Here is a 21,329-nt window from a genome sequence, read left to right as displayed (position 1 = left end):
GGACATTAATTATGAGTCATAGGTGTAACTGGTAACAATTAAAGGGAATATATGGAATGGTAGTAATGAATATTTATGATTTCTAATGGAATGGAATCAGCATTCCATTTATTCCAAAACGTTTTTGATTTGGAATGATTTTCCAAACGAATGTTAATTTTTATGTGAAATGATATAGAATGAGATGGAATGTCTTTTCCATTTTTTCACTGTAACTGGTAAATAATTTTTGAAATGCAAAGGATTAAGCATTCCAGAAATTATTATTCCAGAAAATACATTCCAGTTGCAGCCATAATACATTATGAAGGAAATAGGTTTTACTAAGTTACTAATGGAAAAAGTCCACAAAAGAATCAATTAGTCTGTAGAAAATTTTATCTAAAAGGAAGAAGAAATGAGGATGAATCACACAAAATATCTCATGTTCGTTAAATAATATATTTTGAAGCAATTAGTGGTAATCTAAATTTTAGGATTTTGTTAGGAATTTGTTCATATATGAAATGTAGTTTTATTATAAGTACAAAATAAAGGTTAGAGATTTGATTTCCAATTGGTGTCATATTTCAGCACTATTTCATTTACATATTAGACGATGATAATTGATAACTCATTTAACATGTATAAACAAAGTTATTATATACAAAAATGATTGACTTTCTACAGAACAGTTAATATTTTAATGTACTTTTAAAATATTTTTGTAAGTGAAAAAAGTAATACCAAATCTAGAATCGGTGGATTACTTAAACACGGTGCACTAAATCTATAATCACCGAAACATGACCAGTGGTCTACTGAATTAGAGTACTAATTCGCATAATAATATGATCATATGTGCAGTTGGCTTTAAGTTATAGAATTTGATAGGGTCAACATATGATACCACCTTGTAATATGTTTTTAATTGTAAGATCAAATGTTTCTGTCAACAAATGATTTTGTAGTCAGCCCAAATAATTATTGTTGATAATGATATAGTGGTAGTGTTAGTGTCAATATGAATGCTGGACTATATAATTAATAGGCTTTTGGTCTAGATTCATTGTTTCAAAGTGAAATTATAAATGACAATTAAATAGTAATGGAAGTTCTCGATTTTAATTATAAGTTATTTTTAAAAGGTATTTTAATTTTAATACAAGTATAGAAAATTCAATAGTTAAAAAAATGATTCAGTCTAATGCATAACTTGAAACTCGGTCAAGACACAAAGAATATCAATGTCAGATCCGTAGGGACCGTTTCGTTAGTTAGCGAATGTATAAATACACACAACTCAACCTCCACTCTCTTTACTCCTTACGTTTCTCTGAGAGTATAAACTAAAAACGTAAAAAAAAAATCAAAACATCAAATAAAAATAAAATCTCACATTCTGGAAAACACACGCAAATCTCTTTGCACAACGCCGAAAAAAACCCCTAGAGATCATCATCCACCTATGGCGGCGGCGGTTGCATCAGGAATTGCCCCGACGACAGCGATGGTTGATCAAGTCCCTAACCAACCATCCGTCGTCACGGTTGCGTCTCCTAATTCAACAACTCCATTCACTCAGGTAGCCGCCGTGGCTGCAGCCGCTGCGGCTGCAGAAGCGTTACAAGCGCACCCTAACTCGTCTCTCTACGTCGGAGATTTAGACCAGAGTGTCAACGAGGCACATCTGCTGGATCTGTTCAACCAAGTTGCTCCTGTTCAGACAGTTAGGGTTTGTCGTGATCTCACTCGTCGCTCTCTTGGTTACGCTTACGTCAACTTCGCTAATCCCGATGATGGTACTTTTATATTTAAATAATATTGATTAAAATATTATTTTCATGGAAATGTGGATGTTCTTGTTATAATATAAAGTTTTGATCATATTTAATTGTAACACAGCGATGCGAGCGATGGATAGTCTGAACTACACACCGATCAGAGACAGGCCCATAAGGATCATGCGTTCGAACCGCGACCCGAGCACGAGACTTAGCGGGAAAGGAAACGTTTTCATCAAGAACCTCGACGTGTCGATCGATAACAAGGCCCTGTACGATACGTTCTCCATCTTCGGGACTATACTCTCGTGCAAGGTGGCGATGGACGTGACGGGGAGGTCGAAAGGTTACGGCTTTGTCCAGTTCGAGAAAGAGGAGACCGCTGAGGCTGCTATCGACAAGCTTAACGGGATGCTGCTTAATGACAAGCAAGTGTTCGTGGGACACTTTGTGAGGCGTCAGGACAGGGCTCGGTCCGAGAGCGGGACGGTGCCACGGTTTACTAACGTGTACGTGAAAAATCTTCCGAAGGAGATTGGTGATGATGAGCTGAAGAAGACGTTTGGGAAGTACGGTGATATCTCGAGCGCGGTTGTGATGAAGGATCAGAGCGGGAACTCGAGGTGTTTCGGGTTTGTGAACTTCGAGAGTCCCGAGGCGGCTGCGGTGGCTGTTGAGAAGATGAATGGGATTAGTCTTGGGGAGGATGTGTTGTACGTTGGGAGGGCGCAGAAGAAGTCTGAGAGGGAAGAGGAGCTGAGGAGGAAGTTTGAGCTTGAGAGGATAAGTAGGTTTGAGAAACTGCAAGGCTCGAATTTGTATTTGAAGAATCTTGATGAGAGTGTGAATGATGAGAAGCTCAAGGAGATGTTCTCTGAGCATGGGAACGTGACCTCATGCAAGGTTTTTGTTCTTGATCCTAAAATACATTTTTATAAACCATTTATTAGTTTAATTGTACATAGAGTAAGCTTGATTTAAGTGTTTTGTTTGTGGCCATTTTTAGGTTATGATGAACGCAGAAGGTGTGAGCAGAGGGTTTGGTTTTGTTGCTTATTCTAGTCCTGAAGAAGCTTTAAGAGCTGTAAGTGTTAAGTAAATACTCAATGTATATACATGTTTAACTATACTGATGGTCATTTGAGATGATGATTATACAGATGAATGAAATGAATGGGAAGATGATAGGGAGGAAACCTCTTTACATTGCTTTGGCTCAACGCAAGGAAGAGAGGAGGAGCCACCTTCAGGTTCTTCTTATCCCTCTCACTGAACTGTATGACTTGTACAGTGACAATGATTCTCATATTTCTCATTTGTGTTTTCTTGTTTCAGACTCTATTTTCCCATATGAGACCAAATGGGACAATGTCGCCAATGGCATCACCAATGCCTGGTTTCCACCACCACCCACCAGGAGGTGCAATGGCAGGTCCACACCATCCAATGTACGTAGGACAGAACGGTCAAGGTCTGGTGCCGTCTCAGCCTATGGGGTACGGTTACCAACTTCAGTTCATGCCTGGTGTGCGTCCAGGCTCTGGTCCAGCCAACTTCATGATGCCTTACCCTCTTCAAAGGCAGAACCAGCCTGGTCCACGTGTTGGGTTCAGGCGTGGTGCTACTAACATGCAGCAGCACTTCCAGCAACAACAACAGGTAAGTAATGCTTGTTTTCTTCAGATCTATGGATAGTAGCAAGTTTGTCATCCTCAACTTTGTTGGGGGTTGTTGTTATTTTGGAAACTGGCAGATGATGCAGCAAAATGCAAGTCCGGGAATGAGATACATGGGTGGCCCAGGCAACAGGAGGAATGGAATGGAAGGAACTGCTCCACAAGGCATCATCCCTTTGCCATTGGATGCATCTGCAATCTCTCACAATGGTTCTCAAAACCCACAGAAGCCACCACTCCTCCCCATTTCTAAGCTCATGTCTGCCTTGGCTCTTGCTAACCCTGCTAATCACCCACAGGTCTTTTGTCTTTCTGATTCCCTCATCTCATTACATTAGATTATATGCTTGTTGAAGATTCTGTCTCATTGCCAATTGATGATGACAGATGCTCGGGGAGCAGCTCTACCCACTTGTGGAGAAGCAGGAGCCAGTTCATACGGCCAAAGTCACCGGGATGTTGCTGGAGATGGACCAAGCCGAGATCCTGCACCTTCTCGAGTCACCTGAAGCTCTTAAAGCCAAAGTCTCTGAGGCGCTGGATGTGCTCAGGCTCTCTGCTAATCCACCAGCCGTCTCTTCCGTTGATGACCAGTTCGCCCCCTCGTCAACAGAGTGAACTGACTCCTTAACTCTCAAGACATTATCTCCTGTCTTTTTAGTAAACAATCTCTTTTTCGAAAAAACTTTTAGGAATCGCTTTCTCTATTTTGCAACTTTAGTTTGTTTTCAAGTTCTACTCTTTTTATCATCATTTCTTTGTTTTGGGTCTTATCTAATGATTTAACTCATTCAAGTCTCTACTGTTCATTCTAATAATCAGCAAAATTAAGCTCTCTGATTACAAGAAATCTGGATGTACCTCGTCATCTACAATCTGGTAATCCGAACTTACATCCGTAACTGGTTTGTCCCATTCTCCAACAGCTTCTCTGCCACTAAACCGTGCTGCTGCTGCTGCTGCTGCTGCTGCTTGGTGTCCACCCTCGTCATCTGTCAAGTAAGCGTCCCATTTCGAAGCCGGCTTAGTAACTCTTGCCGGCTCTAGTTTCCCCCGTTCGATATCACTCTCCCGGTTCATAACACTATCTGAAAATTCCAAGAACATAAAGTAACAACAATAGCAACAAAAGATTTCAAAGCCCTTTGTAATAAACAACATTCACAGCTCTAACCAAAGCCAAAGATTCAAACCTTGCTTTTGGATGCTGCGCCTAGAGAAGGAGGGCTTGTTATCGCCTCTATTAACGCCTCCTTTAGCTGATGAAGAAGGCCCACCACCAACGTTAGAGTGTCTGTTCAGCTTGGGCCTTTTGAACATCTCGTTCGGAGGAATCTCAGTCACAATCTTCACCTCTGTGAAAACGACACCACTTCATCTATCAGTCTTACTAGATGCAAAGTTAATTTTTCAAAAAAAACTACAAATGTACCTTCTTCTTGGCCGTCTTCCTCTACAGTTAAACTCCGCCGTTCGTTAGGTGGATCGGAATCGAGGTACTCACTCCAATCAGATCGCTTATTCTTACCTCGAATCTCCTCACCGTCTTCAACCTCCTGCTTCTCCTCGTCGGCGACTTTACGAGACATGTTGAAGGATTGAACGAAGAGACGGAGGTCCTTGGCCTTGTAGCCCTGAGCGAACACTTTCCGCACTGATTGCTTCTGATTGCAAACCACGCAGATCCAGTTGTTGCTGCTTTTCTTCTTCTGCTTCACCTGCATCGTTGAGCATTCGAAACATTGGAGAGCCAGGAAGAGAATACTCGACATTTTCCTTCTTCTTCTCTCTAGGGATTTCGATTTTTTTTGGCTTTAAATGTATATTCGTTTCTTTCGAGTGTTTTTAAGCGCCAATTTGGCGAATTTTGGGCAATTCCAGATTATTCTCTATCCGGTTTGGTTAATAAGAGATTTGGTTTGGTTCAATTCGGTTAAAGATATATAGAGAGTTCCGGTTACTTATGATATTTTTCTTTTTCTTTTTGTAATGTAAACGCTGATTGGTGACAAAACTGCGGACTTCTAGAAAATTAATTGAATTCCGGTCTTATGTCACCATCTTGATTACCTTAAAGTAAATTGATTTGATTCGGTATATGATTCCATAAGATTCCTTTGGTTCCATATAACATAAGACTAATCAAAAAATAAGGAGCTTCGGTTAATTTTGGTTAAGCTCCCGCGTTTTCTTACACACTCAATCCGCAATCGACATTGAACCCTAAAACCCAAATCCTGTAGTCTGTAGATCGTAGGTGGAAGAGTAAAAGACCATGTCGCTTGATAAGCACATAGAGAAGGTGCTCTTTAGCGACGAAGCAATCGCCGAGCGGGTGGCTCAGCTCGGATCCGAGATTACCTCTCAGTTCTCCGGTGACTCAGAGCCGCCCGTTTTCGTCGGAGTAGCCACCGGTGCTTGCCTCTTCTTGGCCGATCTCGTCAGGCGAATCGACCTTCCCATCTCCATCGATTACATCAGAGCCGATTCGTATGCCTCTGGTACCGTCTCCAGCGGATCTCCCAGAATCTCATTTGACTTGAAGCTCGACATCACCAACAAACACGTCTTCTTGGTAAGTAATCTCCGTCGTCTGATGGATCTTTAGGCACTTTGAGTTTCAGATTCATATGAATTTCTTGAAAAGTTTCTTCTTTGTTAACTAGCTATGCTTCTCTGTTTTTGTAAGGTTGAGGACATTGTGGATACAGGTAATACCCTCAGCTGCCTGATAGAGCACCTGAAACTGAAGAAAGCATCATCTGTTTCAGTCTGTACGCTACTCGACAAGCCATCGAGAAGGAAGGTCCATTTCAAGCTGGTTGGAGACGGGAAGTTCTACAGTGGTTTTGAAGTAAGCTACTTCTCTTGATTTTTCTTTGTTTCAGTTGTTGCAGTGTTATTATGCCTTTTGCTTGTCTAATCCGTGACAAACATAGGTATATTGTTGTGTTTAGGACTTAGGCCCTAGGGGATTAAGACTATTTACTTTTTCATGGGATTGTTTTGATTTTAACATGTGCTGCGACTTCTGAATATGTGCAGTGTCCAGATGAATTCGTTGTGGGTTATGGCATGGACTTTGCAGAGCAGTACCGCAACCTATCTTACGTTGGCGTATTGAAGCCTGAATGTTACATGTGATCAAATATTATCACATGAACTGAAAGTCAGTTCATACTTTAAACAAATTTACTGGGCAATCATAAGAACTTTTGTGACCTGGCCCCTCTATATTGTTGTTCAAAGCAATTAAGCCAAAGTTATAATAAAACAATGATTCTAATGCATGTTGGTGTTATATGTTGAGCAGGAGCTTCACATAATACATAAATTTCATATACCTTTTTGTTATAGAAAAATCATAGAACGTTACAATACAGTGAATAATACATTATATGCCAAGAAGTAGATACAAACAAACAAATAGTAACATGGGACAATAAGGGATTTTGTCTTCTTTCTTAACCCTCTGTTACTTCCAGGTAAGCAGAGGAAGAGAGTTCTTGGCCGGAGGAACAACAAGTCCATCGGAATCATACAAGATAACACCTGAGAAATCCGGAAGCTGGCATTTTCCACCCATGAGAATGTTCTTCTGCCACAACGGACCTCGTCTCTGATCCCCACTCAGCAGCATGCTCGGCTCGCCGTTGTCTGCCTCATAAACACCACCACTGTTCATGATCATCATCGTCATGTCGTTCTGGAGATGTATAACGGGTTCATGATCTCTAGAGCCATAACAGGCAGTCCAACGGCGAAGCTTCCTCTTTGAATTAGAAGCGAGCCCTGAAACGCCAACCGCAAGCTGTTTTGCTGCGGCTATTAAACCAATTTGAAAAACTGTACGAGACTGCGTTTTGGATGGTGGAATGGTACTACTAGCCATTGAATGTGTTAGTTGTAAAAGCCAAAGAGCGTTGGTGTTGCGGCTCAAGAATTGTGAGTTGATACTGTCTTTGAGCAAAGGGGGGGTTTATGTAGTAGTAGAAGTCACTGGAAATGGAGTGGTTAGTCAAAGGTCAGCGAGAAGAAGCATTTGGTTCAGGTTTAGGTGCTTATGTGGTTTGGTTGATGGTTTGACTTGATGCCGTCTTTTTTTCCTTACTTTCTCCACGTGGCAAATTTTTATGGACATCTTAATGGGCCTAATGTTAAAAGTCCATTGAGCCCAAAACTCTCTTACTCTTCTTCTTCCTTCCCGTACGCAATCTGAACTTCATTTCTTTCCTGCGCCGCCGACCAAACAGATTCCTCGGAGGAAACCTAAACCCCGGCGGAGGAAACCATGCGTCGTCACTCAGCAATTGCTCTCCGAAACCTATTCACCAGAAGCTGTCCACGAGTCTCTCAGAATCTAAGCACTACCTCTTCTCCAGCTGCCGTAAACTCGCTCGGCGGCGTCTCGGGCCGTATCTGGTCTCCTTCGCCGTGTCGGATCCCCAACGCGTCATCAAACGTCTCCCACGAGAATAATCAGAGGAGATTCAGCAGCGACTCTAACGGGCCAGATGTGAACAAGGTTGTGGACGAGATCAATCTAAAGTTCGCGGAGGCGCGCGAGGAGATCGAGATGGCGATGGACGCGAAGGAGACGGTTTACTTTAACGAGGAAGCGGAGTGCGCGAGAGCAGCCGTGGCGGAGGTTATGGAGATGTTCGAGGGTTTGCTCGGGAAGGTAACGGAGAAAGAGAAATCGTCTCTGCAGAGGTCCATGGGGTTGAAGATGGAACAGCTGAAAGCTGAGCTTCAACAGCTTAACGAATGATTGATTGGTTGATGAGGTTTGATTCTGTGAAGAACGAAAGAGGGTTAGTAATATCATCTTCGTTTTTTGTTACCGAGCCATTGTTGTTCTTGTCTGATTCAATAAATGTACTCTTTGGATTAGAGAAACAAAACGTGAAAACAGATTCAGTTGTGTGCTTTGATATCTTTGCATAGATACACATCTTCTGTGAATGAAGAACTTGAAATAATTTACTCATAGTAACATATAACAATCGCAAAATTCAAATACAGTCATTGTACAACATGTTGCAATTATGTTCACTGGCTCTCGAACTTGAACCACTTCCAGTTAGCATAGATCTCTTCGTCCTTGCCCTGAGGGAAGCTGCTTGTGATCGGAGGAGGAGGATCAGTAGTAATCTCGCTTCTTGTTGTTATCGTAGGCATCTTTTCTCTGTACTTCTTTGCCATTTCTTCAGCCTCCATAAACACTTTCTGCTTCGACAAGATTACATCATAACATAAAATGGTGTTTTTGTAATAAAAGAGAACATGTTTAAGCCCCTATGATCGTTGGATAAAAGATTTGCAAGTTGTACCTCTCTATTTGTGATGAACAACCCCGGCTCGCTTTCAAGATCTGCAATGCTGTCGAGACAGAGAAAAAAAAAGGTTGGAAGAAACATGTTTTAGCTTGTTACTGAGGACTAGTGAGTTTCGGTTGTGTTTCTATTTAAGGTTTTTTTACCTTAAAGATATCTTGTCTGGAAATAGAGATTTCACAACCAGAACTTTTAAGCTTTCGTCCACCTGAAGCACGTCGCTAACAGATCCAATTCTTCTGCGGGTTATGTTTGAAATGTGCAGCAATCCACTGTTGGACACATGCATTAACAAAGAATTGCATTTAAAACTAGTAGTCAATAATAAGAGTAACAATCGTAACAAAAGCAATAGACTTAAACACTAACCTTCTACTACTATCCCCGAGTTTGACCTGGGCTCCATACGGTAAGATTTTGGCAACTGTTCCTTCTAAGAGTGTTCCTTCTCTAAGGTACTGCTTCTCCTGTTACAACATCATGCGACATATCACTTACTCTAGTCATTGGTTTATCTTATCAACGCAATACAGAAACCGAAACCAACCCAGGCTGTTTTTTCACTCAGTATCAAGTCGTTTTTGTCTTCATTCAATCGCGTTATCTGCACAACCAGTCTACGACCCACCTGGAAACCACACACAAAAAAACACTAAGCAAACACAGAACAGTGAATCCAAAAGCTTTGCTGCTATTGTTACAGCTAAAGAAGAAGAAACTCTTGATTTACATTTTCCTTCAACTCAGTGAAGCTATTCACTCTCTTCACCAGCTCCTGCTTTGGAATAAACCCTCTCAAACCCTGAAGTTAAAACCAACAAAAAAAAAAGCTATCAATCATCCACTTCAATAGGGGTATGAACTCAAAAACAAAACATGTGAAGCCTCCTCCTACCTCAATTCTCGTGAGAAGCCCACCAGTATTCCACTCAGTTATCTTCACTTCAACAGGCTCATTAAGCTGCTTGATCTGCCACAACCACAACAACAATTCATTAGAATAAAAGGCACCAAACCAAACAACAGCTCTCGAAAAAATCAAAGGCGAGCGAGCAAGAATAAGAACCTGCCTCACACGGTGCCAAGCGATTCTCCTAAAGTAACGTCTAGAAGAAAGCAAAGGCCTCCCACTCAACGTCCTCCCTAAAACCTCCGCGAAAATCACCGTCCCTATCTCCACCACAGGTCTCCCTTGCCGCGCAAACTCCGCAACTCCAACACCCTCTCCATCGCCATCACCATCCATAATAATCCCCATTTTACCGTGAACCAAGAACTCTTCAGCGTCGTACTTCAAATCACACAGCAAGTAATCCAACTCTCTGTCGTACAAAGGAAGTATCTCCTTCGTCAGCATCGTCCCTAACATATCCGCACCGATGCTCACATCGATCTTGTTCTCGTTACCGGATACCACAACACCAACCACGAATTCTCCTGGCTTGGGATCGTAATACTCCACCGTGACTCTCTCCGTCTCCATCTCCTCCTCCGATTCTTCTTCTTCTACTTCTTCTTCTTCTTCTTCGTGCTTGAAGAATTTGAGAAACGGCTCGAGAATCTCGTCGTCGTCTGCTTTCTTCTTCTTCTTCCCACGCTCATTCTCCTCCTCCTCCTCGTCTTGTTTCGGTACAGGATTAGGCTTGTTCAACAGCTCAAGCTCCTCCTCCTCCTCCTCCGCCACGATTCCTCCGTTTTGCACATCGGAAACGCAAAATCTCCGAACGGCGAAATCGCGACACGGAGCGGAGCTACGAAACGGAGAGAGGCTTAGGGCTCTATTATGAAACTGCTGAAACTGCGAAGCTTTCTCCGGTGATTTGAAGTAGACGTCACCGGAGCTGCGAATCGGGGAAGTGAAGAGAGACTTAGATGGATGAATGAGAAGCGTTTGCATCTTCTTCTTCTTCTTTCTTCTCTTATCCGCCGCGCTGAGGATTCTTCTTCAAACGGTTTATTTTATCCATTTGCCTTTTCTTTGGTTTTCTTGCAACTCTGTCCTCTAAATCTTATAAATTTATTAAATCGGGCAGGAAGTTTAAAATGTAACAACGGAACCCTTACTTCTCGACTTTAAGTAACAACTTGCTATTGACGACTGCTAAACGATAGGCCCAAGATTGTTAATGGGCCTAAGAATGGACCCATCTTTTAAACGGACCGTCGTGTTTATTAAAAAAATGCGGTGGGCGGTTCAATTTATTCCAGAACGTTTTAAGAGTGGTACACATACTATTGGTTTGGAGTTTGGACGGTGCTAGGCGTTTTGGTTGTTAGAGACTGTATTAGACATTCTAAGCTGCTTTGGTATGTTCTACGCAACCCTACACAATTGACAATCATATTTAGGTGGTAGTTTGGGTTCACACATAGGTGATGGTTGTTAAAGTTGGCATATGTGTGTTTTCATACAGTTGCATGTGTTGTAATCATAAATTAAATTGGTGTGAACTCTAGGCAAACATGTGAAGCCTACCTCAATTCGGGTGAGAAGACCTCCTGTATTCTACTCAGTTATCTTAACTTCAATAGGCTCATTAAATTGCTTGATTTGTCACAGAACAATCCACTCTTCATTAGATGCTTATTAATTCTTCAACCAAGAACAGTTGTGAATCAATTCACAAGAAGAGGGATTGCCTCGCTCGGGGCCAAGCGGGTTAGACATTGCTAGGCATTTTGGTTATATTGAAGACTGTGTTAGACGCTCTATGCCACTTTGGAAGGTTCTAGGCACTCAAACAAAATTTATAATTAATTATCATATAGGTATGGCAATTTTTCAATTTATAGTTACATCAAATTAAATTAGTAAGTTTTGGGTTCACACATAATGGTCATCAACGCTGGCACATGCTTTCTGAATAGTTAGAAACTGTATGTTATTGTTGTGGATAAATGCAAATTAATGTGAAAAAAGTAACGAAAATTTAAGAGAGTAAAAATTTATTGAGACAAATATAATTTGAAGTGCATATTAATTATATGAATGATTGATTTTTCAATATAATAGTTTCAAAATTCAATATTTCTTTTAAAAAAATATTTATCTCACTAAGTCTATTTTTCTAATATTGATACACAAAAATTTTAAACAATTCTATAATTAACAGTTATTAATCACAAATTGAACTGATGTGCTGGCCTGTGTTCGGTACCACCATATGATCAATAATTCAATAAAATGTGTACATCTGAATTGTATTTTGATAAAAGAAGATTTTTGAATTTTGACCCGCTAGAAATACAACACTATTGGTTTCAATTTGATGTTTTGTCTAACTTACGATATTTTATGTTTTAGTTTTTATATTTATAATATGTACTGATCTAAATGTTGTTTGAGATTTTAAGTTAAAATGCAGTATGCACACTACATTTCAAGTATTATTTTTAGTACTCTTCTTTTCAATGAATGAAACAGAAGTTTTGTTCATATGTAAAAATGTTGGATTATATATAGTGAAACTAGTAGACACTATACAGCCATTAGACAAAATGCATAATTTCAAATCGTAAATTATTACGAAAGATGGAGTGTGATGAAATGATACTTGTTTATGATTATCAAGTTCTTGCCTGACAAAAAACCCAACATCACTTTAAATAAATAACTCTGCTTAATTAACATAATTGCGATGGCCATAGAAACAATAAAAATAAAACTCAGCGATCGATTTGATTAGTGATGGCTTTGCCACCTGTCCAAAATTCTATAAGTAATTATAGATTAAATGTTTTGCTTAATCATAAGTCCTAGTCTATCAGTATTTTAGTGCGTTCTGATTAGCATCAGAATTTATTTATTATTGCTCTTTTAAAAAAAAAATCATAGTGCAATAATTTGATAAATTCATAGATTGAGATTAGTGGTTATAGAACAAGAAGAGTATGTACTAAGCATTTTCAAGGTAGGCTTACAAGATGTTAAGTTCACTTTCAAAGGTAATATGATACATCACACTCAAATTCGTATTGTTGCAGTAGTTGCAATTTTATTTGTTTATCTGTTTAGAAAATATTTACACTTGCCTCGTCATCCGTGATAAATGTATGTAATAATGAGGGTGTCTATTCACAAAGTAAAATAATAACGAGGTCGTCGTTATCGCTTCACAGATATGTGATGAGTTAAGAAGAAAACGAAATCTGATGTAAGACAAGTCCCAGACTCCCAGCTTTGCCCGATCCTTTTCTTCATATAATAGGAAGAAGAACTGAAGAAAACATTTTGTAAAATTACGTGGTGAGTTAGTTTTAAATTTATACGAATCATAGATCAAATATGCATATCACACGTACGATAAATTTCACAGATTTAAAATACGAATTAAACTTTGCTATTTAATTTTCTGATTTTGAAGTCAAATGACATGTGCTAAGATGTACCAATACAGCTGTGGTTAAACAAACCAGAGGTCCATTCTGCGAGTGTAACATAATGTACATCCGGTACACGTTGGGGTTTTTGTTTTCTCACCGGTTTAAACTTTTTTTTTTGGAATGAATGCTAAATTTTATTCATAAAAAAAAACTTTTTTACAACCTTATGCAAAAAAAAAAAATTCTAGCTCTTTACAAATGAGAAATTTTCATTTCCTCTAACCACCTAAAGATGCTGCCAAAAAATAATTACAGTCTTGTGCGAAACCAAAATTGCAGAATAGTGTTCATTCTTTTCACTCTCTTGTTTTGAATCAAACTTAGCTTGTTTCTGATTGTTTTATCTGTTAGCTTCAACAAAACTTGCAGAGGCACAGGGCTATCACCATGACGTCACTTGTTTCTTTCCCTCCAAAGCGTATACACTGAGATTTGGAAAGCATATCTGAGAAAGAGACTCTTTTGTCTCTCCATCATCGGTGCACTAATCAGATCAATGTAAAAGCACCTTCTATGAGGTATAAACTTTAATCACCGGTTTAAACTTTAAACTACAGTCTACAGATGAGGTATATATAAGAGCACCTTCTATATTTTTTTTTTTGGTCAAAGCACCTTCTATATAAAACTCTATTTTTCTTTCAACATAAAGTAAATTGTTTTATTTCAGCTGAATAGAATTAAACAAATAAAAAATGTATTACTCAATTTATTGAATAAATCTATTTTTACATTATTATAGAAAATAAAATGGAATGTGATTAGATCAAATTTAATTTTGAACACTGATTTAAAATAAAATATGAAGTGTAATTAGAAATGTTGTTAGAGAAATTAGAAAATGAAGTGGAATTAGAAATGTTGTTAAAGAGATTATGAAGTGGCACTATCACCCAGTCTTTGATTTCTTATCAGTTGCCACTCACAAGTAGCAATGAAAAGTTGAGAAAATATTTCCAGCTTCCTGCCGCTAGAAACAACTCAGAAGATAAAAATAATTATTCATTAGCAAATAAGAAAAGAAAAGAGATGGATTTTTTTAATAATTTTAAAAAGTTTCTTAAATTATTAAGTTCGTTTTAGTAGTCAAGAGTAATATATATAAAATTTATGATCTTACATTTTATTTTCCATAAAGAAAGAGAAAATATGTGAATAATTTGAACCATTGTTCAAATTTTATACATAATCATTTCCCCTACTAGTATCATCTGTTGTTTTATTTAATAATAACTAGACTGATGTGCGGGTAAATTTTCATTTTGTAAATATATAATTTTAATATAATATTGATTATAATTAAAATATAAAATAACACTTTTTATTTTTTATAATAATATTTATTTAACTCTATAGTCTTAATTATGAATTTATCATGCAATAATTTAAAACAATATTTAAAATTTATATTAATTTTTTTTGTTAAATTTTTTCCAACATATTTTGTTAACTAAAGATATAGTTTAATTTTTCAGTTAAAATTAATTTATTATTAATATTCTTATAACTATTAAGGTTTTATAAGAATACTATATATTTAATAGATTAATCTAACTAACTAAATAGATATAATTGATGAAATGGACCTAATATGAATTTTTCATGGTACATAAAAATAGTACTTCTCTTTTAGTAAAGAAGATTTAAAATTTATATTAAAAATTTTGTTATATTATTTTCAACAGATTTTGTTAACTAAAAATATAATTTAATTTTGCAGTTAAAAATAATTTATTATTAATATCCTTATAACTATTAAGATTTTATAAGAATATTATATATTTAAAACATTAATGTAAATAATTAAATATATATAATTGATAAAATAGATCTAAAACTTTTTCGTGGTGGATAAAAGTAGTACTTTACAAGATTTTTATTTGTTTTGTTTATCTTGGATGTAGACCAGATGGGAAATCAACTTTTGATCATGTCCAAGGCTTTATTTATTTCCACAAAGCTGCAACTAAATTAGAGAAACAAAAGTAATTTGGATGATTTTATATGATAATACAAAAATAGAAGATAATATTCCTAAATTTCCTTCTTTCGTTTTCGATAAGTAATTTGGGTGATTTTATATGATAATGCAAAAATAGAAAATAGAAGATAATATTTCTAAATTTCTTTCTTTCGTTTTCGATAAGTAATTTGGGCGATGTTATGATAATACAAAAATAGAAGATGATATTCCTAAATTCCCTTCTTTCGTTTTCGATATTTTTCAAAATTTGTCTCTTGCTCAAAAGATTTAAGAACATGTTCCCCCATTAATAACTAGAGCCAAATAACCGTGAAAAGATATTAATAATCTATATAAAAATAGTTTTATTTTTGCCACATATAAGGAAGGGCAGGAGTTGCAGACGAAAGTTTTTTGTCTATCACATATTTTTTCATTTCTGAAAAGAAATAAATGTATTTTACGCATATTAAAACCTTTTAGAATGCTGACTATAGTTACATCATATTCTTTAATTAACAATTTCAACAATTTAAATGATGATAAATAAAAATAAGTAATTTTATAATTTACTATTAATTTAATTTTTTAGAAACCATTAAGAATTGATTTTAAATAAAACAAAAATCGTTGTGAGGAGTACTCGTGGCATGAAATTGTAGATTGAATGAAATGTAAGATGTATAATATAAATGATAATGTATGCTTGATAAAAAGTTATAAACACAAGTATAAATGGAGAAGCAAAAGGTCGGGTGAAGAAAGTGTTTGTTTCGACCTTCCCAAAAATAAAATGCTCACATTCACACTTAGAAAAGACCCAACGAGCCATTAATTGCCTTCTTCTTCTTCAAGTCATCACCTCCTCACATTCTCAAGTACTTTGCTCTGATCTCCTTTTACATTTCAGACTTTTCTTTTGTGTAATTCATTTTCAAACACTGTTTTAAGGGTTTAATCTGAACACAAAAGATTCTCAATTCAAGCAAGTGACTGTTAACACTTTCTTCTCCATATCTAATAAACATTACCAATCTTGTTATTGCTTCATTACTTTTATGTAACCATTAAAAACATTCGTATTTATTACTTAGAAATGGATATGGAATATTTATGTAAACCTTGTCTACAGTCTAAATATGAGGAACAAAACAAGTAAACAGAAGAACAGTGAGTTACTGTGTTGCTTGGGACCAGTATATTCCCAAACAAAGGTATATTTGGTCACTTGTTTTTGTACTCGGCTCGTTATCTACACAATCTATAATACTAGAATATCATATCTAGCCTTTTTTTTGGACAACAATCTAGCTATTATGTGATTTAATTCCCAAAGTTGTTCTTTTTTCTTTGTCTTTGTCCGTTATAATAGATAACAAAATCCGAAGCCAATTCCATTGCTCGCGACGTTACATGTTTATGACGAAATTTCATATTTTAAATCATTTTTCTTAAGCAAATATGGGGTTAAAACTTTTAGTCAAAAAATACGGGGTTAAAACCTTGAAAATATTCAGTTTAAAGTTTGAAATTTATACGAAGACAGTAGTCTAGAGTCATTAATATTTCGTGTCATTTTCAACGTGAGAGTTCTGATTCACCTAAAGCTGAGTTATTTTTTGTCAACACCTAAAGCTGAGGGTATATACGTTCCCATCAAGATAAAAATACAAAAAATGTCGTGGTGTAAAAACAAGTAAAGAAAATCGGTTTAACTTTTTTGGCAGTATTCATTTTTTCAGACGAAAAAAACTTTATCCTTTGAATTTAATCTGGTGAAAAATATTGAAAGTAAATACAATTTTAATCTACATTTTTGAGAGAAAAAAATCAATAAGAAAAAGTCCAGAGTTTTAAGCTTTGGTTTGTCGGTTTGAAACAAATACTGAGTTAACTGATTGACGGGAATCGGTTAAACTTATGATTTATTTAATTTAATCAAGATGAATTGCCACGTTATCTTTAGACTGGTGTGTACAAGTGTACCCAAAGCTCTGGCTAAAACAATTAGGCGTCGACCATTGCCTATATGTGGAGTGTGGTCAAGATTGATGTGATCCCAGAAGGGACCAAACATGTTTTCTTTTACTCATGATCTGTTTATCTCCATTCTCTCTTATTGTTCATGCTTTTGTTTTTGTTCTCTTAATTCCTTTGTTGTTTCTTTAGTCACTGGTCCCATTCTCCTCTATAGTTTTGTATATTGTTCGATATTTTATCTGTACCTTTCCAGTATATATTTTTGGCTAAGTCCTTGGAAGATATTATAAGCAATCGATGTTTGTTGGTATGTTATGCCGTATTTATGCTGATTCCAACAGTAACAACAAAAATTAGTTCTGAATAGCCATTTTCATGGTTTTAATATAAATTATTTGGAATTATTAAAAAACAATAAAACACTCTTGAATATCACTGGCGATAAGACATCACGGATGATGGATTGAATTATTGAGCTTCATATGTGACTTGCACCTTTATTTCTCCAACAACTAGGCATGTGAAGTTTATAGAAGAGAACGTCTGTAATATATCCTGGTTTCAGCAAATTAAATCTATAGTTATCATCTAAACTTATCACGTTATGATGGTCGGGTTTGCGTGCAGAGGACAGGACACTTCAGGTGCAGTGGTCAGGAATCCTGACCCAGGATACTACTGGATGATAAAAGGTGACTTCCCGTGTTCTTAAAATTTTAGTTGAAGACTGTGCTCTTACATATGTCGATCCATATAATTCGAAGTCATTACACGATAATAGTATTAAAAATTCAACACGGAGTTGATGAAGTCTATATACCTGTGTGTTTGTAAACTTTTAAAAACTTCGGCACTGATTTATGCTCAAATCAAGAATTCTGTATGGATTTTTATTATCTTTGATAATAACTTAAAAGACATTTTATATAAATTTAGACATCCACTGAATTCAGTTCAAGACACATAAACACTTTTTAAAAAGTTCAATATCCGACTAACCTAGTGAAATTATCTTAAAATATAGGTCAATAATATCAAACTGTAAATCTCTACAAACTCGTTACTACACCTACCACATAAAAGAGAACATAACTTGGATAAATAAGTGTACACAGTTTGGAAAATAAAATCTAATGAACATTAATTAATGTTAAATTATTACTGGATGATTTTTTTTCTATTTAACTACAAACTACTAAAAGTAAATTTGAGATATTTGATTAGTTGATTAGGTGAAAAATCATTTTGATCTTTCTAAAAAAGTATTTTCGTTTAAACGATTTTTGGATTTTATGTGAAAATCCAGAGCTATGAAAGAAATAGATTGGGTAACATACAAGTTGTGTGATACAACACACTCGTTGCATCGCCGACTCTCTAGTTGAAGGTAGGTGGGCCCAATAGAGTCCAACTCTTTCGTAGGCTTCTTCCGTGGTCCGTGTATTTCTTGGGTCCCACATCGTACCTTACCGACCTAAACCCCTATCTGTAAACCGGACTCTAACCGGAAATTCGGACCGGATCTTCTATAGATTGCTTTTCACCTTATCGACTAATTTGGCGGCGCCATGTAACTCTGCGTTTCTCTTTTTCCTTTTTCTGGCATTCCGAAAATAATTCTTTTTTTTTCTTTTTCACATTTCGCTCTCACATTCGGGGTAATGGTTAATAACGTTAAGTAGAATTTTACTCGCGCTAAGCACGGAAGTTTTTTAAAAAAATTAGATTAATAAATTACCATCAATATCATTAAAAATTAATCATTTTCATTTTATGCCCTTAATGAAATATTTAAGTTTTTTTTAAATTATCTTTAATTTTATGAACAATTAAAATTTTCATTGATAACATTATTGTCTTTCGATTTTGGGACATAAAATACATTTTAAATGAGTTATGTTTATATATAATCCATTTCATAGTCTATAAACGTTTTTGATAATAATAATAAATTAAAATTTGCAATAATTTAAAAAAAATAATATTAGATATTGAAAATTTTTAACTAATAATTTTCCGACTTTATCACAAAACTAAAAAAATTGGGCCATTTTATATGTTTTGAAATATTTTATGGAAAATATAATTGTTAAATATAAAATCGTTATCAAGTAAAAAATTCAGGTACAACAATTTTTTAACTTATTTAAGAAACAAAAAAACGATTGTATGAGACATTGTAAAATAAAAATTTCTTCATACTGTATACATTATAAAAAAAATTATTCTATATAATTTATTCTTATGACTTATGTTTAACTTATAGAAATAATCAACAATTCATATACTCGTTTTTTATAATTAAGTAACAAAAAAACATATCTGCATAATTGAAATTTGATCATGTGATATTTTATATAGTCCAAAACGAAATATTTATCGATTCATTTATAAATAAAATAATAAATATAATATCCACGCTTTTTAAGCACGGATCAAAAATCTAGTTTATGTTTAAACTATTATTATTTTTGTAGTGTTTGAGCCTCTAAATGAAATTTTATTTAACAGTCATCTAACTAACTATATTTGTTCATAGTAATAGATTCATTGGCGGTTCACCTTGCGTTAGTAATTGAACTATGTTAATATTTATTTTATAACTATATTGCATTTCGTCAAAAAAAAAACTATATTGCAGCTGTATATTCTAAGCGAGAACACATTTTCTCAAGTCTTACCAATTTGTTTTTTTTTTTCAAATATAACTGTCTGAACTCTGAAGTATACAAAAAGATTTAGTAAAAAGATATACAAAAAGTGATCTCTTCCAAATATGTCTAAAGCCAAGTGATATATACATATTTGTGTATGCGGTCTATAGTTCTTAAAATTTTGAAGTATTCACTGTTGTTTATTGTAATCACAAAAATATATAGACTTCAATTTGTAACTCTATATATGTAATCGCACCAATCTTGGAAAATTCTTTAAAAGCTTTTGTTAAAATATCTACGATATAATGATTTACGAAAATATTATTAGTATATATATATATATATATACATTGAAGAAATATTTTTTATATACAGTGCAGATATACATTTTGTATATTTAAAGTCAAGTGGCATATATAATCAACAAATATTTTTCGTAATTTGCAAAGTCAAGTGATATATACATATAATATAACATGTTTACATATTCCATAAATAAATTTATAAAACAAAAGTTTAAAATATGAGCTATGTCTGAAAATAGGTTTATAATAATATCACTTACCTGTGCAAATTAAAGAGCTATGTTATTTGCCACATAGTATAAAGCTTCAAATGCTTGCTCATTTGTTTATACATTAATTGTTGGAAATAAAATATGTCCTATAAAATAGGTTAATACATTTTTCTAGATAATCACACGGTTATATTATTCAAATTTGCGAGATTGTTGTGATATTTTTCTAGCATTGTATTGTAAGATACAATCAGTAGTATTAATTTTAATTGTACCATTACAATTTTAATGATAGTCCAAAAACCAGTTGATAAAATAGGTTTATAATTTAACAGAGTAGATATTTTTTAAAAATGGGGTAAATTTTCAAAACATTACACCAATTTTGACAGGTTTACAAAACAATTTTTTTTTTACTGTTTGATTTTTTTTTTAAATAATAATAATCAAATCAATCGTGGTCCACCACGTGTCGTGAGATCCACCGAAAAATAATAATACGAGATCAGTGAGAAAAACTCGTGTGAGAGAAATTCAGCAAAAATAACTTATTTTAATATAATTTTTTGGGAATTGTGTGATTCCTACTTAACATCCCCATTGGGGATGCTCTTATGTATTGAATCATGGTTATGATTATGTTTCTCCATTCTCATATTGATATTTAAGAAAAATAAAATTCTGTCAGGTACTTTAATAATGGGTCGCGCTGCTCCACAACAATTATAATAATGTTGACTATTACAAATTGTTTTTTCAACACTACTGTGGATGATTTTTGGCACTATTTTGATTTTTTGGTAACGATCCCTGGTTATGAAAAAACAAAATAATATAAATGTTTATAAGTAGAAAGTTAAAAGTTTGCTGGTATAGTGGCATACGCATTATTCAAACGAGTGATGCACGCTACCACCACCCTTTTGATACACACCTCATATTGATTTTTTTTCTGACATTTCATTTATCTATCAAATGCGCAACTTTAAATTTACCATCTAATTAATTTATTTCTTAGCATCCTTGCCACGTTCTAAAGAACAGATAATGCATA

At 35.2% G+C, this 21,329-nt stretch overlaps 6 protein-coding genes across 6 annotated transcripts; 3 read left to right on the top strand and 3 right to left on the bottom strand.

Moving 5' to 3' along the window:
- The first annotated feature begins 1,447 nt into the window (after positions 1 to 1,447).
- LOC108824336 (polyadenylate-binding protein 5) lies at positions 1,448 to 4,274 on the top strand. The gene is made up of 7 exons (XM_018597749.1): positions 1,448 to 1,781; positions 1,885 to 2,666; positions 2,770 to 2,847; positions 2,924 to 3,013; positions 3,099 to 3,422; positions 3,517 to 3,738; positions 3,827 to 4,274. Exons 1-7 carry the CDS (start codon positions 1,448 to 1,450, stop codon positions 4,055 to 4,057), a joined length of 2,061 nt encoding a protein of 686 aa, XP_018453251.1. The 3' UTR covers positions 4,058 to 4,274.
- On the bottom strand, positions 4,218 to 5,252 carry LOC108824337 (uncharacterized). The gene is made up of 3 exons (XM_018597750.2): positions 4,872 to 5,252; positions 4,633 to 4,794; positions 4,218 to 4,527 (listed from the first exon to the last, which is right to left on the bottom strand). The coding sequence occupies exons 1-3, from the start codon at positions 5,209 to 5,211 to the stop codon at positions 4,280 to 4,282; spliced, it is 750 nt and encodes a 249-aa protein (XP_018453252.1). The 5' UTR covers positions 5,212 to 5,252; the 3' UTR covers positions 4,218 to 4,279.
- Positions 5,253 to 5,610: 358 nt separating this feature from the next.
- On the top strand, positions 5,611 to 6,727 carry LOC130499941 (uncharacterized). The gene is made up of 3 exons (XM_056994494.1): positions 5,611 to 6,014; positions 6,129 to 6,293; positions 6,485 to 6,727. The coding sequence occupies exons 1-3, from the start codon at positions 5,715 to 5,717 to the stop codon at positions 6,581 to 6,583; spliced, it is 564 nt and encodes a 187-aa protein (XP_056850474.1). The 5' UTR covers positions 5,611 to 5,714; the 3' UTR covers positions 6,584 to 6,727.
- Positions 6,728 to 6,776: 49 nt separating this feature from the next.
- Positions 6,777 to 7,530, bottom strand: LOC108824431 (uncharacterized). The gene has a single exon (XM_018597859.2). The coding sequence runs from the start codon at positions 7,329 to 7,331 to the stop codon at positions 6,915 to 6,917; it is 417 nt and encodes a 138-aa protein (XP_018453361.1). The 5' UTR covers positions 7,332 to 7,530; the 3' UTR covers positions 6,777 to 6,914.
- A 128-nt stretch (positions 7,531 to 7,658) lies between these two features.
- Positions 7,659 to 8,373, top strand: LOC108828734 (embryogenesis-like protein). Its single transcript, XM_018602502.2, has one exon. It carries the CDS (start codon positions 7,731 to 7,733, stop codon positions 8,208 to 8,210), a length of 480 nt encoding a protein of 159 aa, XP_018458004.1. The 5' UTR covers positions 7,659 to 7,730; the 3' UTR covers positions 8,211 to 8,373.
- A 22-nt stretch (positions 8,374 to 8,395) lies between these two features.
- Positions 8,396 to 10,714, bottom strand: LOC108828733 (protein PIGMENT DEFECTIVE 338, chloroplastic). Its single transcript, XM_018602501.2, has 8 exons — positions 9,842 to 10,714; positions 9,671 to 9,745; positions 9,506 to 9,577; positions 9,323 to 9,403; positions 9,145 to 9,242; positions 8,922 to 9,047; positions 8,773 to 8,821; positions 8,396 to 8,668 (listed from the first exon to the last, which is right to left on the bottom strand). Exons 1-8 carry the CDS (start codon positions 10,670 to 10,672, stop codon positions 8,492 to 8,494), a joined length of 1,509 nt encoding a protein of 502 aa, XP_018458003.2. The 5' UTR covers positions 10,673 to 10,714; the 3' UTR covers positions 8,396 to 8,491.
- Between the last annotated feature and the right edge of the window lie 10,615 nt (positions 10,715 to 21,329).

Source organism: Raphanus sativus, chromosome 9 (assembly GCF_000801105.2).
Source record: "Raphanus sativus cultivar WK10039 chromosome 9, ASM80110v3, whole genome shotgun sequence".
NCBI lineage: Eukaryota > Viridiplantae > Streptophyta > Magnoliopsida > Brassicales > Brassicaceae > Raphanus > Raphanus sativus.
The sequence above is the reverse complement of the archived record's forward strand: the minus strand, read 5'-3'. Positions and strand labels throughout refer to the sequence as shown.